Source organism: Vipera berus (assembly GCF_964194415.1).
Source record: "Vipera berus genome assembly, chromosome: 2".
Lineage (NCBI taxonomy): Eukaryota > Metazoa > Chordata > Lepidosauria > Squamata > Viperidae > Vipera > Vipera berus.
In genome coordinates this window covers 24,799,947-24,814,747 of record NC_138203.1, presented here as the reverse complement: position 1 = coordinate 24,814,747, position 14,801 = coordinate 24,799,947, and the positions used below count along the sequence as shown (strand labels likewise).

The 14,801-nt window shown below is 38.2% G+C and overlaps 1 protein-coding gene across 2 annotated transcripts in view; it reads right to left on the bottom strand.

The window, feature by feature from the left end:
* NDUFS4 (NADH:ubiquinone oxidoreductase subunit S4) overlaps window positions 1–10,365 on the bottom strand; it is a 43,609-nt gene extending 33,244 nt beyond the window's left edge. The window contains exons 1-2 of one of the 2 annotated variants that reach the window (XM_081322123.1): window positions 10,209–10,365; window positions 3,208–3,286 (exon numbers count right to left, since the gene is read on the bottom strand). In XM_081322123.1, the coding sequence (XP_081178249.1) occupies window positions 3,208–3,286; window positions 10,209–10,330 (201 nt within the window). In that variant the 5' untranslated portion in view covers window positions 10,331–10,365. Of the gene's footprint in view, window positions 1–3,207; window positions 3,287–3,871; window positions 4,772–10,208 lie in introns of those variants that run through there. The other variant, XM_081322124.1, reaches the window with a different exon arrangement.
* Between the last annotated feature and the right edge of the window lie 4,436 nt (window positions 10,366–14,801).

The following is a 14,801-nucleotide window of genomic DNA, read 5'->3' as shown; positions in this document are numbered from 1 at the left end:
GTCATGATGAACCTTCTTTTTGGGCCTCTAAGCATAACCAACCCAAGATAAAGACAAATATTTCAACTGACAGTATTCATTCATCTGCAGGCTCTGTGGTCAAGCAGATCAAAGAAGCAAACAAGGATCAGAGAAATGCTTTCAGGACCCCCACAGAAAGAGAGACCATGAAAAATAGTCTCGCATTGCTGGTCCTCACTATCACTAATGGATGGACAAACCATTGATTAGAAGAGAATAAAATCTGCCTTCTTCAGTCTATGAATAAAACCTGAACTGAATTTAAAGTCACCCTCTAAGTTAACTTGAGCTGAGTTAGTTTAGCAAAGGTAGCCTAGACTGGACTGAGACTAGATTACACAGATGGTATAAAAGTTCTAGTTATCTATTATGAAGTATTATAATGCCCTTCCTTTTATATATAAAGTCACACATTGTTGTGATTAACTGGTCAAATCTACATCAGAATATTTTCTGACTGAAGTCCATAATTTTAGAAGATATTTCCCCTCTTTTTTCCTTATGGAAAAGTAGAGTATTAGGACAACTAGCATATTAGGAATTCCACTTTCAGTATTCTAGGAGGATTTATCTGATACAATAATTTACAATCATTTATGATGCAAACTTTCCATTAATAATTAGACACTAATATTAATAATAATCTTATAGTATCTACTATTAACATGTTATTTTAGCACCAAGCTGAATAAAGACACCTAATTCTATGTTTCTGGTTTTAAATGAAAAAATAATGAAATGCTACCAATAAATTCAAAATTTGAGCTGGATTAACAGACATAATGACATGGTGACTCAGGCCAAAAACAGTTGAAGGCAGAAATGGTTGAAGAAAAACCATATGTAACACACAAGGAGAAACATAATTTATATAACAGCGTTGGAACTACTTTTGTTTCATATGTGAGACAGTAAATCATTTTAAGCTTCACTGAGGGAGATCACCACTGAAATCTCACTTCAGCAACAGAGAAACCCTACAGGAGCCACCTCTAACTCTAAAATCAGTTAAGATCAAATAGCTTTCAGCTCTTTAGGCCACACTCCAGATCTCTAGAACTCCAACTGATGGTTTAGATGTAGCTTGCTGTAAAGTAGTAGGAAATGCTACTACTTAGGTAGGATGGAACTATATTTTAGAACTCTTCCACTTTACCTTCCTAGACATACACACATACACACAGAGAGAGACACACAGACACACACAGACACACACACACAGAGAGAGAGAGAGAGAGAGACAGACAGACAGACAGACACAGACACAGAGACAGAGATGCAATCTGTGGATTAGCAAGTTATTAGAATGCTTTTTAAAGTACTCCAACTTAAAATGTCTATAGAGATTCTCAATCATCCAGGTCATGGTTGTCCCAAAAGTGCTTTTACAAAAGGCAGCTGGACTTTCTTGGTTTTTTTCCCTTGAAAATGTTTTGCTTCTCATCCAAGAAGCTTTTTCAGTTTCTGGACCTTTGGTCCAACTTAAAAGATATACAAAATTTAATAGCAAAATAATTTTCTACTAGATATAGAATTCTGTTCATTTAAGTTGAATGAACACATCCAACAGAAAGTATCATTTTGATTCCCAATCTAGCAGTTATTACAAAAATGTTGCCTCACTTACTAATTCTAAGAATTACTACTATACAGAGGAAAATAGGAAAAATAGTAGTTACAGATAGTAAATAATTCAATTAAAGTTGTATAATACATTGGCTTCAACTTGAAAGTTGAGACCGCAACTGACAAAATATTTGAAAAAACCAAACAAAATGCAACTGAAGTATATATTACTAAAGAGAAATGTCATATACTCAATTAAACTGTCACTTCTTTTTTTATTTAAGGACCAAAAATGAATAGTGAAAATTTCTCTAGAATACATCAGTTATAACAGCGATAAATTCAAACAATAAAACAAACTTCCCTTAATGTTACATGTTTTCCTTACTTTTTTGCATCCCAATCCAGCCAATAAGAAGAAAAATAAGAACACTTTCTTCTGCTTTAAACTTTAAATTTATGGAATAGCAGTTGCAAATCATCACCACCATCAATAAAAATGATGGTGATGATTATGAACTGAGCTTGCATTGTTTCAAAATAGTAGTCTATTGTGACAAAATCATCCCTGCTTAGAGCTCCAGCAATACATTATTATAAGCTTTTAAAACTCATTTTTTTAAGTGTGACTTTATACAGATCAATTCTAAGTGTGTTTTGTATTTGATTTAATAAGAGATTTGTTACTGCTTTTCACCTCCAAAAATAAAACACAATGTCAATGGAGATTATTATGTAAGCCATGATATATTAAGTCCCTTGAATGCTTTACAAAAAAAATCTGATTAATGAATAATATAAGTATAAATATTACAGCATCACTGTTTTGGTAATAGGCCACACATTGTAATATATTGGAACTTACTGCCAAAATTATGAACTGGTAATGATTAGCAAAAGAATGCTATACAGTTGTTTCTAATTGTGATCTTTCATGCACATTTTGGACAGAATATATGAGCAGATTTTACAATTTATAAGGTGCATTTTTATTAATTTTTTTAGAAAAAGGGTCAATTAACAATTTTAATATTATTGAATCATGTATGACTTTACTTCATTCAGAAAAGTATTTCAAAATGGTATATTGTATATTAAAACATTGCTTCCTAAACATAATGTAGGTATAGTGAAACGTCAGTACTTGACTGCTTTGAAATTCATCAAATTTAGTATTCGACACATTTTGACATGAAAATTTTGTCCTGATACTCATTTGTTACTCAACAAGCAAAGTAGAATTTGTCAGTGTCAGTTGCCATATGATTAATATATTATTTCTTATGGGAAAAAATTGTTTGGTACTCATCTTTTTGGTACTTATTGTGCTTCCCATCATTCCCAGAATAATGAATACTCAGGTACCACAGTAGTCATAATACATAATTTTATAATACATGATTAAATATATGGAGTTCATTTATTAAGCTTCTATGCATCCCTATGACTTTTTTTTAACTTTGAACGCCTTTTGATAAGTTACCATAGTATGTATTTTACTTGAAGAACTTTGATATCTGGCAATTGAACTTACATTATTTCTCAACTACAGTATACAATTCGTAGTACCTGATACACAGAAACATCTTCAAGGGAGCATATACATCAGAAAAGCCTTACCAATTTTTGATCAACTGGGATAAGTTGTGTATCTTGGGTTTGATCCTGTGCCAGCGGCCATGTGGAAGTCTTCAAAGGCCTGCAGTGCAAGATTTAAAGTGAAAAATGATTTGTCCAATGAAAAAATATAGACATACAAATATAATAATGATTTCCAAAGCACTGGTGCACAGTTCAGCTGAAGTCTTAATTGTAGCTTGGAATGAGCAAATGATGACAGCCTTAAATTGGATCGCAACCTAGGTGACCATGAATTCTGTAATGTACTCTGGACACAAGAGATGTCAAAGAACAGTGTTTCTCAACCTTTTTTCCACCTGTGAACCCCTTCCATCCTTGTTTTTTTCCTGTGCCCCCCCCCCGTGTCCAGGACCCATCACTAGATATGGACATAAGGTGGCAACTGGTGTGTTTTCTGATGTCTGTAAGGCAGCATTTGCTTCCCTGTAGCACTCTTAATACATGTCCTGACCTCTTGTTACATGTTTTTCAACTGTGGCCTTTTTCAAATGTCCTAGCGCTCCAAAGAGGCCATATGATTCCCAGTTGAGGATTGGTGACTGAAGCAGTATTGAAGCAAGATGAAGAACGAATCCTACTGGGCACAGATAAATGTCTACATTAGGAATAATTTTGGGTAATAAAAGTAGTGAAATGGACTTACTTCTCTGCTCTTATAAACATGAAGGTAGCTGTCTATCTCCTTATTTCAGATGATCAGATCCCTTTTGGGTACAAGGAAGCCTAGGGACTTCTTACTGGATCACTGTGTGGGCTAATCTGTTAGATAAAATTATTCAGATTCACTCTGAGTTGAATTCTGGCTGGTTCTATAGAAGTGACTGATGTATGATTTTGTTCCATTATCTGGGACATGTTCCAGTTTGTTACTCCTGAAGAAATGGACAGAGTCCTTAATATTATGATCTCCGCCACCTGAGTTCTGGATCCATGTCCCTCCTGGTCAAGGACTCCTGAACAATGGCATGCAGTTGGTTCCAAATGGCAGTTAATACCTCATTATGAGAGGTGGCTCCACTTGTCTTGAAGTAGACAGTGGTCCACCCCTCCTTAAGAAACGAAGTGTGTTTGATAACTGTCACTCAATCTCTTAGCAACTTCCTTTTTTAAATAAAACTGATTAGTGGTAGATGCTCAGTTCAACAGGCCTTGGAGGAACAGGTTATCTAGTTCAGCCAGGGTTTAGGCCAGGTCATAGTACCGTAACAGCACTGGCCACGTTTGCAGATGATTGTTTACGGAGATTCTCAATCAATTTGGTCATGGTTATCCCAAAGGTGTTTTTCAAAAGGCAACTGGATTTTCTTCATTTTTCCTTGAAAATGTTTCATTTTTCATCCAAGACACCACTACCCAGTTGCCTTTATAGAAGGGAGGGTACCTTCTGAGATGTTTGCCATGTACACATATCTTCTGCAGGCTAAACTCCACCACCTGTCTCCCAATGCCATTGTCCTGTTCCATTACAATTCTCTCTCCATCTCAATTTAACATCTACTAGTAGGCAAGGTCATTTATTGGCACAGTAAAAGACATCATCAAAATTATTATCAGACACCCAGCTGTACATTTTTAATCCAAGGAACTCTGTTGAGATGTTTAATCCCATGTCTGGAGGCTTTCAGGACCTAAAAAGGAACAAGCAGACTGTGACTCTCAACCCTAGCAGGTGGTAGTAATCTTCAGGTCCCCTGAATCTGGAGATTTTTCATTTCAACATTTCATGGGATAGCACTGAGAGAGAGTTGGATTTGAAAGTCCTCCTGGCTTTTACTTGAAGAGGTGGCAACAAGGAAGCAATTCATTTTGTATGCAAATTGCCCCATTTGTGAACTGGGAGGTCCTGCCCACAATTATTCATACCCTAGGGCAGGGGTGTCAAACTGGTGGCCCAGGGGCCAGATGTGTCACATGCAGGCCACACCCACCCTGGTTCTGCAAAGGCAAAAAACATTGCAATACATCACGATACGTCACATGACACAATCGAGTTTGACATCCATGCCCTAGGGACTTTCCAATTGGATTACTGTAATGCACTCTCCATGGAGTTGTCCTTTACAATCACTCAGATGTTTTGGTTTAAATGATAATTTGCATGTTTTGCAGCATATTGGTTGTTGTTATTTATTTAAATAAATATATTTATTTAAATTGGTTGTTGTTATTTATTAAAATTGTTGCCAACTGCCTGCAGTCACTCACTCATATAAGTGTTCGGAGTCAGACCTTGGCAGCATATTGGTTGTTGTTATTTATTTAAATTGTTGCCAACTGCCTGCAGTCACTCACTCATATAAGTCTTTAAAATTAATTAAATAAATAACTGAAATCTGTATATTAAATGGCTTACCTGTATGAGATTGGCTCTTTCTACTGCAAAGGAAATCTTGCCCAACTCAGAGCAATTAAAAAACAACAACATCTTATGATCTTATTATCCAGTGGAAATCCAGTCAAAGCTAGTACTATAAAAATCCCTTGGCAGTTAGTGACATTCTGTGAGGCTCTGTGTGGTAATAAAACTCCCTCATCAAACTGGACTCTTTGTGAGCTACATGGAGATAGTGATGCAGTTTTCTTGGTAAGGATATGGAAGTGATTTGTCTTTTTATGGGGATTTTTTTAAAAAAAATTCCCAGTCTAGCCTACAGCCTTCAGGTTAGCCAAGAATACCTCCTCTAAGTAATAATCAGGATTGCCCTGCATAGCTTCCTGTACCTACATATATATAAAAAAGCATTGGAATGAAGAAAACAAAAACATTTCTGACAGATATTTCAGTAAATGGGAAATGTAGCAGAACATGGTAGCAGGTGTTAAGGCATTGGTTGTAATCAACTTTATAATGACTGGATTCTGTAATTTGTACTAAGGTAGGTGTTGAGATAAGAAATATTTGCAGAATGCAGCAGTTGTCCTGAAAGTGCAAGACATCTCTAGGGAGCATGTATTCGACATACCTTTTCACTCTGACCTGTTTAATCTTTACTGAACATCCAAGGCTTCACTATTATTCCTGACCATTACTTCATGGTGACATGAAAAAAAAGTTGACAACATCTAGTTCTTGATGTTAGTTTTAACCCTAACCTACGGTAGTTTTCCTAAAGATATGTTAGGAAATGAGATGTACATTGTCCAGAATCATCACAGAAGTTCGACAGTCATATAAAACTTCTAAATAAATTAAGAAACACATTTAAAATTGCTTTAATATTCTGAATAATAAGCAGATTATATTTTTCAGTAATTACTGCTTGGAATCTTACTCACTGGAATTCTGGAAAAATGGTGACAGTTTCAGCTGAAGTTGATGCAAAATTACTAACATTACTAAGGCAACTGTTTAATAAAACCTCAAACATTATTTCAGAGAAGACCATAATATAAAACATATAAACATATCACAGAAAGTGAATCATATTTTCAGATTTCTATTAACACTGCTGAAATCGGGTCTATGAGAGCTAAAACAGAGCCATTTTAAATTAGAAGAAAAGAATTTCTTGATTATTCTTTTTTAAATGGAAAAATGTATTTTCTGTGGCTCTCTCCAAAAGTCCTATCAAACATATAGACACACACTAGCACTTAAAATTAACCCTGGCTCAAATCTCAAACAGTGGATTTTCAGTGCCAAATTACACTTACTGAAATTACAGAACTGTTTTTAAAACCTATCCCATCTAGATTGCAGTAGGTTAATCTAGAAGTTTCTAAAGCATGCAGAATTGACACCAAAATTCTCTTTTCTAGCCATAGCAGATACAAGCCATCATCTATATCACCATCACCTACACAACACTGAAAAGAGCAAAAACCACAAAGCTACTGAAGTGGAACACAAACCATCCATACCAGAAGAGACTTTTTTTTAAAATAGGGAGTTTTTTAAAAATAGGATATTTTCAAAGAACATGGATAACTGCTCTGAAAATCAATTTCTGGTATATATCTCTCTTCTATCTCCACCATTTTTTAATTTCACAGTAAGGCATTATCAACTCTATCAGATCAAAAGTGTTTTGTGGTATCAAATATTTAAATTTTGGGTTAAATAATTACCAGGAAGATTCAGTTTAATGATTTAAACAATAATAATCATATTTAGCGACTGTATAACATCAAGACGTATTTTTCAGTATTCTGGAAAAGATGTAGACTTTTTAGAGGGCATATTATCATATATAGTAATCATTCATAGAATGCTTTCAAATTATTTTTTATCAAAAGCTGGAATAATCAAACAGATTCGTAATAGTGAATAATTAACATATCCCACTTTAAAGTTAACTTACCAATATTGCATTTTATACAAATGATCAGACTCCCTAAACTTCCTTTTCAAATACATGAAAGATTAAGAGGATAATATCTATGCAAACTACCGTACTATGATTAGTATAAACTATATAAGTATTTGGAAGTGAAGAATTCCTCTACTCATTAGCTACACTGATGGCATCTTGTTCCATTCCAATGTGCAAAAGCAAAACCAAAACAAAATATTAATTCAGGCCACCCTCCCATTCATACATCTGTCTTAAGAGCCATGGTGGCGTAGTGGTTAGAATGCAGTATGGCAGACTACTTCTGCTGACTCCTGACTACCAGCAATTCTGCAGTTCGAGTCTGACCTGCACAAGGCTGACTTAGCCTTCCATCCTTCGAGGTCGGTAAAAGGAGGACCCAGATTGTTGGGGGCAATATGCTGACTCTGTAAGCCACTTAGAGAGGGCTGTAAAGCACCATGAAACGGTATATAAACTTAAATGCTATTGCTATTAACACTTTGCTATACAACTCAATTCCTTGTGATTGCACAGATGTATCCATAAAAGTTTGTTATAATAAGACAAAAGTAGTTTCTTTTTCCAGAATATTTTCTTTATTTCTCAATCTAGCCTACAACAATAGTATCTGGTGGAGTCTGCCATCCAAACACCAACCAAACCTAATCTGACAGTTTCTCAATTTGGATAAAGTAATTTACATGTTGCCTCCTGCTGAAAGGTTTTTTTTCTCTTCTACAGTTAAAAAAAATGTGAAGTGTTTTGAAGATAATTGGATTAAAAACATGGACTTGAAAAATAGTCATACTTTAAAATAGGTAACACAAGTACTTAACACTCTTTTTTCATTCTCTCACACACATATGCCAAACATTGTCTACATTTGCCTTTTAAGACATTAACTTCAAAAATATGCAGATGCTGCTTTTCTGAGATGTAAATGAATACAATAAAATAAAGCTAATGTGAACATTGGCTGTCAAAGGTGAAGAACATACATGGTCTCAGATATCAAAGTCAATCAGTACAGAAAGTTCACCTGTCTTTTGTAATTGAACTCATGACCCCTCAAGTACTAAATACATTATTAAGAAAACACACAATTAAAAGGCATTCAATTGGGTATTACAAACAACTCCAAATCCATAAAATTTAAGTCTTTCAAAGGAATAGATGGCTATAAACTGTCATAAATTCTTCAACATTGTTTTTAATGGTTTTACATTTCTGAAAACTTTCACTGTTTAAGAAAAATAGTTTTACATTCTGGGTAGAGGAAATTTTATTGCTCATTGTGCCTGCTTTTTATATTGAAATAAAAAGATCATGAGAGTCAGTTTGATGTAATGTTTAAAATATTAGACTAAAAATTGGGAGACTGTAAGTAGTTCCACCCTTAAACACAAAGCTAGCTGGGTAACCTTGGGCCAGTCAATTTCTTTCAGCCTTAAGAAGGACTCAGTGGCAAACCACTTCTGCAAAACCTTGCCAGGGAAAATGCAGGAACTTGTCTAGAGGCCTCAGAGAGAATTGGAAAGATTGAATAGGAAAAAAAAACCCATGAACAATATTGTTCTAGAGAAGAAAAGCAATGGTCTATCATATCATAGCATCAGAAGCATAAAACTTCTGTCTACTCAAAAACTCATTTCTAAATACCCAAACCTTTGCAGTACACTGGCCATAAATAACAGACAAGCTATTTATGTGGAATAATTTTGCTTTCTAGCAAAAATATGCAATTTTACACTGAGAAGAAAATCTATACTTTCTTAAAAAAAATCTAAATCCATCTAAAGAGAGGCCTGCTGTCTCAGAAACATAACCATGATAAAAATTCTTTATACCACTTCTATGTTTTGAAATTTTGAGAGTATTTCAGTAGATGAAACTGTTAACTAGAAAGAATAAATTTTATTAAATTTTTTACGCCACCCATCTCCTCTACAAAGTGACTGAGTGGATAATTATTATTTCCAGAGAGTGGTCACTTTTTCAAAACCCTGGAATCTAAAAAAAGAAATGGATCTGAGAATATGGGAAGCTTTAAAAAGGATACATATCAATTAACTGGACCACGTTCTAGAAACATAACCTCTATCACAGACACGAAGGGAAAACGTATGATTTTCATTCTTTTCTCCATATATACAGACAATCAGGAAAGGTAGCATTGTCAGAACGACTGCTGCGGTGAAAGAGCCATCCTGTTTGGACTGATAACGACACAGCCCGGCAGCTTTCCTTGCTTGGCTTTCAAGCTTCCTTGTTTCAGCCTGCAAACACGCAAAACCGATCAACACGCAAAACGTTTCACGCACGTCTGAGTACTTCTACTCAGGAGCATTCCCCGCTTAGTTTTTCTTCTCAGATGCCGCAGGGTCCGCTTCGTTTTGACTGACTGCCTTCCGCTACCAGCCCTCTTCCCCCCCCCCCCAGGCTCAGAGATGGCAGAGGCGGGATAAAGTCCGCTTCGCCGGGGTCTCCTCGGGGGGATTCCAAACAGGGAGCGCAGCTATTACAGCCAGAGAGGCGAAGCACCCCAAGGCCTCCGGCTGCCGGTGTGACCTGGAGGCTAAACGCCCTCACCTCCTTCCATGTTCGCGGGACAAGAGATGGGCAGGAAAAGATGCGATGGGGGGATCCGCCCACCCAAGGAGCCACCCGTCCCTTCTATATAGATACCTGGCCCCAATGCCGAGGACAGCTTCGCTCCTTTTTCCTCCGCCTCCCCCGCGCAGCAAGTGTCTCGCCGCAGCCCTTGTCATTGAGACTTCCCGCAGCAGCAGCACCGCCGCCGCCGCCATGATGGTGTGAACAGCTGCTTCCGGGAAGGAGTGCCGCTAGGGACAAACTACCTCCGTCCTCGTCAGGAAGGCGAAGCGAGGCCACTGAGTCGCTGACGCTGGCCGAGCAGCAGAGGAAGGCGGGTTGGAGAGCGGATACGGCCAATGCAAAATAAAGGGCGGGATGGTGGCGGGCAGGGCGATGTGTGAGGAGAATGCTTCGGGGGTATATACCTAGGTTAGTCCCTTTTGAGCGTGGGGTGGAAGGCGAAGCTTTAGGAAGTGATTCTAGAAGTCGGGGAATTAAATACACCCACGCATGATTGACTCTTTCAGCCTCCTGAAAAGAAACAAGTTTGTTTTAGGCGTTCTGTGTGTTTTTGGTGCAAGAAAATTTTTCCTGTTTTGTCGGTTTACGGAGGAATAAACGTTTGCATTTTATGGGACCTCTTCCACGGAAGGCGCGTATAGAATTGCAGCTAGGGTGGATACATAGGTACCTCAATTATTTTTGAAGGAAATGCATCAGTAAAATACCGTTTGGCATAAAACGTGCATACTGTCTACAACGAACTAGTGAAGCATATTACTAGGACTATGTTCAGAAATGTATATGTAAATGTAAAGAGGGAAAACTGACTTTGCTGTGCCTGATTTGCTGCTTGCAGGAAACTTTACCCATGTTTCCTTATGTTTGGATTTGATTGCGCTGCACTTCCGCATGTGCTTATTTTAATTGCATCCATATTTCATTAAATAATTTTGCTGGGTGGTGTCTGAATGTTGGGGTCAGAAGAAAAGATAGGTTTAAGGCTAGTCCGTCTAACTATCTGAGTTCAACTTGTTGTTTTTAGACCGGGATCTTGAAGAAATTGAGATGTCATGTTGTGATCCTTCAACTGAGAAGCACTTAACATTTTTGCACTCCAGTACTTTATAGCTGCTTCCTGATTCAGCAAATAAATAAAAATTTCAGATATGTTTTTTGGATAATCCATGATTAGGTAAATAATGAGTATGAATGAGATTTGACTTGGCGGGGGTAGCAAAATGTTTTTTTGTTAGTTGCGAAATCGTGTCCGACCCATTGAACCTCATGGACAATGTTCCTCCAGGTCTCCCTGTCCTCTACCATCTTCTGGAATCCATTTAAGCTCACGCCTACTGCTTCAGTGACTCCATCCAGCCACCTCATTCTCTGTTGTCCCCTTCTTCTATTGCCCTGAATCTTTCCCAGCATTAGGCTCTTCTCCAGTGAGTCCTTCCTTCTCATTAGGTGGCCAAAGTATTTGAGTTTCAACTTCAGGATCTGGCCTTCTAAAGAGCAGTCAGGGTTGATCTCTAGGACTGATTGGTTTGAACGCCTTGCAATCCAAGGGACTCGGAGGAGTCTTCTCCAGCACCATAGTTCAAAGGCCTCAATTCTTTGGCGCTCAGCCTTTCTTATGGTCCAACTTTCACTGCCATACATTGCAACTGGGAAGACCATAGCCTTGACTATACGCACTTTTGTTGACAGGGTGATGTCTCTGCTTTTTAGTGTGCTGTCTAGATTTGCCATGGCTTTCCTCCCCAGGAGCAAGCGTCTTTTAATTTCTTGGCTACAGTCCCCATCTGCAGTGATCTTGGAGCCCAGGAAAATAAAATCTGTCACTACCTCCATTTCTTCCCCATCTATTTGCCAGGAATTGAGAGGGCCGGATGCCATGATCTTGGTTTTCTTAATGTTAAGTTTCAACCCAGGTTTTGCACTCTCCTTCTTCACCCGCAACAAGAGGCTCTTTAGTTCTTCTTCACTTTCTGCCATTAGAGTGGTATCATCTGCGTATCTTAGGTTGTTGATATTTCTTCCGGCAATCTTAATTCCAACTTTTGATTCATCTAACCCTGCCTTTCTCATGATGTGCTCTGCATATAAGTTAAATAGGCAGGGCGACAGTATACAGCCTTGCCGGACTCCTTTCCCAATTTTGAACCAATCAGTGGTTCCGTGTCCAGTTCTCACTGTTGCTTCTTGACCCGCATATAGGTTTCTCAAGAGACAAATAAGATGGTCTGGTACTCCCATCTCTTTAAGAACTTGCCACAGTTTGTTATGATCCACACAATCAAAGGCTTTAGCATAGTCAATGAAGCAGAAGTAGATGTTTTTCTGGAACACCCTAGCTTTCTCCATGATCCAGTGTATGTTGGCAATTTGATCTCTAGTTCCTCTGCCTCTTCGAAATCCTGCCTGTACTTCTGGTAGTTCTCGATCCACATACTGCTGAAGTCTAGCTTGTAGGATTTTAAGCATGACTTTACTAGCATGAGAAATGAGTGCAATGGTACGATAGTTTGAACATTCTTTGGCACTGCCTTTCTTTGGAATTGGAATGTAAACTGATCTTTTCCAATCCTGTGGCCACTGTTGAGTTTTCCAAATTTGCTGGCAAATTGAGTGTAGCACTTTTACTGCATTGTCTTTTAAGATTTTGAATAGCTCAGCTGGAATACTGTCACCTCCACTAGCTTTGTTGTTGCTCAGCTTTTCTAAGGCCCACTTCACTTCACATTCTAGGATGTCTGGCTCGAGGTCAGTGACCACCTCATTGTGATTATCAGGGACGTTAAGCTCATTCTTGTATAGTTCTTCTGTGTAATTTTGCCACCTCTTCTTAATCTCTTCTGCCTCTGTTAGGTCCCTGCCATTTTGGTCCTTTATCATGCCCATTTTTGCATTAAACGTTCCCTTCATCTCTCCAATTTTCTTGAAAAGATCTCTGGTCCTCCCTATTCTATTGTTTTCTTCTATTTCTTTGCACTGTTCATTTAAGAAGGCATTCTTATCTCTTCTAGCTATTCTCTGGAATTCTGCATTCAATTGGGCGTATCTTTCTTTTTCTCCCTTGCCTTTCGCTTCCCTCCTTTCCTCAGCTATTTGCAAAGGTTCCTCAGACAGCCATTTTGCTTTCTTGCATTTCTTTTTCTTTGGGATGGTTTTGGTTGCTACCTGTTGTACAATGTCACGAACCTCTGTCCATAGTTCTTCAGGCACTCTGTCTATTAGATCTAATTCCTTAAATCTATTTGTCACCTCTACTGTATATTCAACAGGGATATGATTTAATTCATACCTGAGTGGCCTAGTGCTTTTCCCTACTTTCTTCAGTTTAAGCCTAAACTTTGCAAGGAGAAGCTCATAATCTGAGCCACAGTCAGCTCCTGGTCTTGTTTTTACTGACTGTATAGAGCTTCTCCATCTTTGGCTGCAGAGCACATCATCAATCTGATTTCTGTGTTGACCATCTGGTGATGTCCATGTATAGAGCCGTCTCTTGGGTTGTTGGAAAAGAGTGTTTGCTATGACCATCGTATTCTCTTGACAGAATTCTATCAGCCTGTGCCCTGCTTCATTTTGCATTCCAAGGCCAAACTTGCCTGTTATTCCGGTTATCTTTTGGCTTCCTACTTTAGCATTCCAATCCCCCATGATGATAAGGACATCATTTTTGGGTGTTAGTTCTATAAGGTGCTGTAGGGCTTCATAGAACTGGTCAATTTCATCCTCTTCAGCACTGGTGGTTGGGGCATAGACTTGGACTACTGTGATATTGAATGGTTTGCCTTGGATTCGAACTGAGATCATTCTGTCATTTTGAGGATTGTATCCCAGTATTGCTTTTCCTACTCTTTTATTGACTATGAAGGCTACTCCATTTCTTCTGAGGGATTCTTGCCCGCAGTAGTATACCTGATGGTCATCTGAATTAAATTCACCCATTCTTGTCCATTTTAGTTCGCTGATACCTAAGATGTCGATGTTCAGTCTTGTCATCTCTTGTTTGACCACGTCCAGCTTTCCTTGATTCATGGATCTTACATTCCAGGTTCCTATGGAGAAAAAATCTTTACAGCATCGGACTTTCCTTTCACCACCAGACACATCCACAGCTGAGCGTCCTTTCGGCTTTGGCCCAGTCGCTTCATTCTTTCTGGCGCTACTAGTACTAGCCCTCTGCTCTTCCCCAGTAGCATATTGGACGCCTTCCGACCTGAGGGGCTCATCTTCCAGTGTCATATCGTTTTGCCTTTTGGTACTGTCCATAGGGTTTTCATGGCAAAGATACTGGAGTGGGTTGCCATTTCCTTCTCCAGTGGATCACGTTTTGTCAGAACTCTGCTATGACCTGTCCGTCTTGGGTGGCCCTGCACGGCATAGCTCATAGCTTCATTGAATTACGCAAGCCCCTTCGCCACGACAAGGCAGTAATCCATGAAGGGGGAGCAAAATGTAGCCTTTGGCTATTGTTCACAACTACACTCCAAAAAGTGTACAGCAAGGATAGAATCTAAAATTGGTTTTGTTTCATTTACATTTAGAATTGATTGAAACTAAACCAATTAGGATTGTATAATTAGTCTCCAGACATTTAATAATTTCCCTATCATATTGCATGTTTTAAATTCATATTTTTGGTGGCTGCCTCCCAGTTATGACTAGGAACGTCTA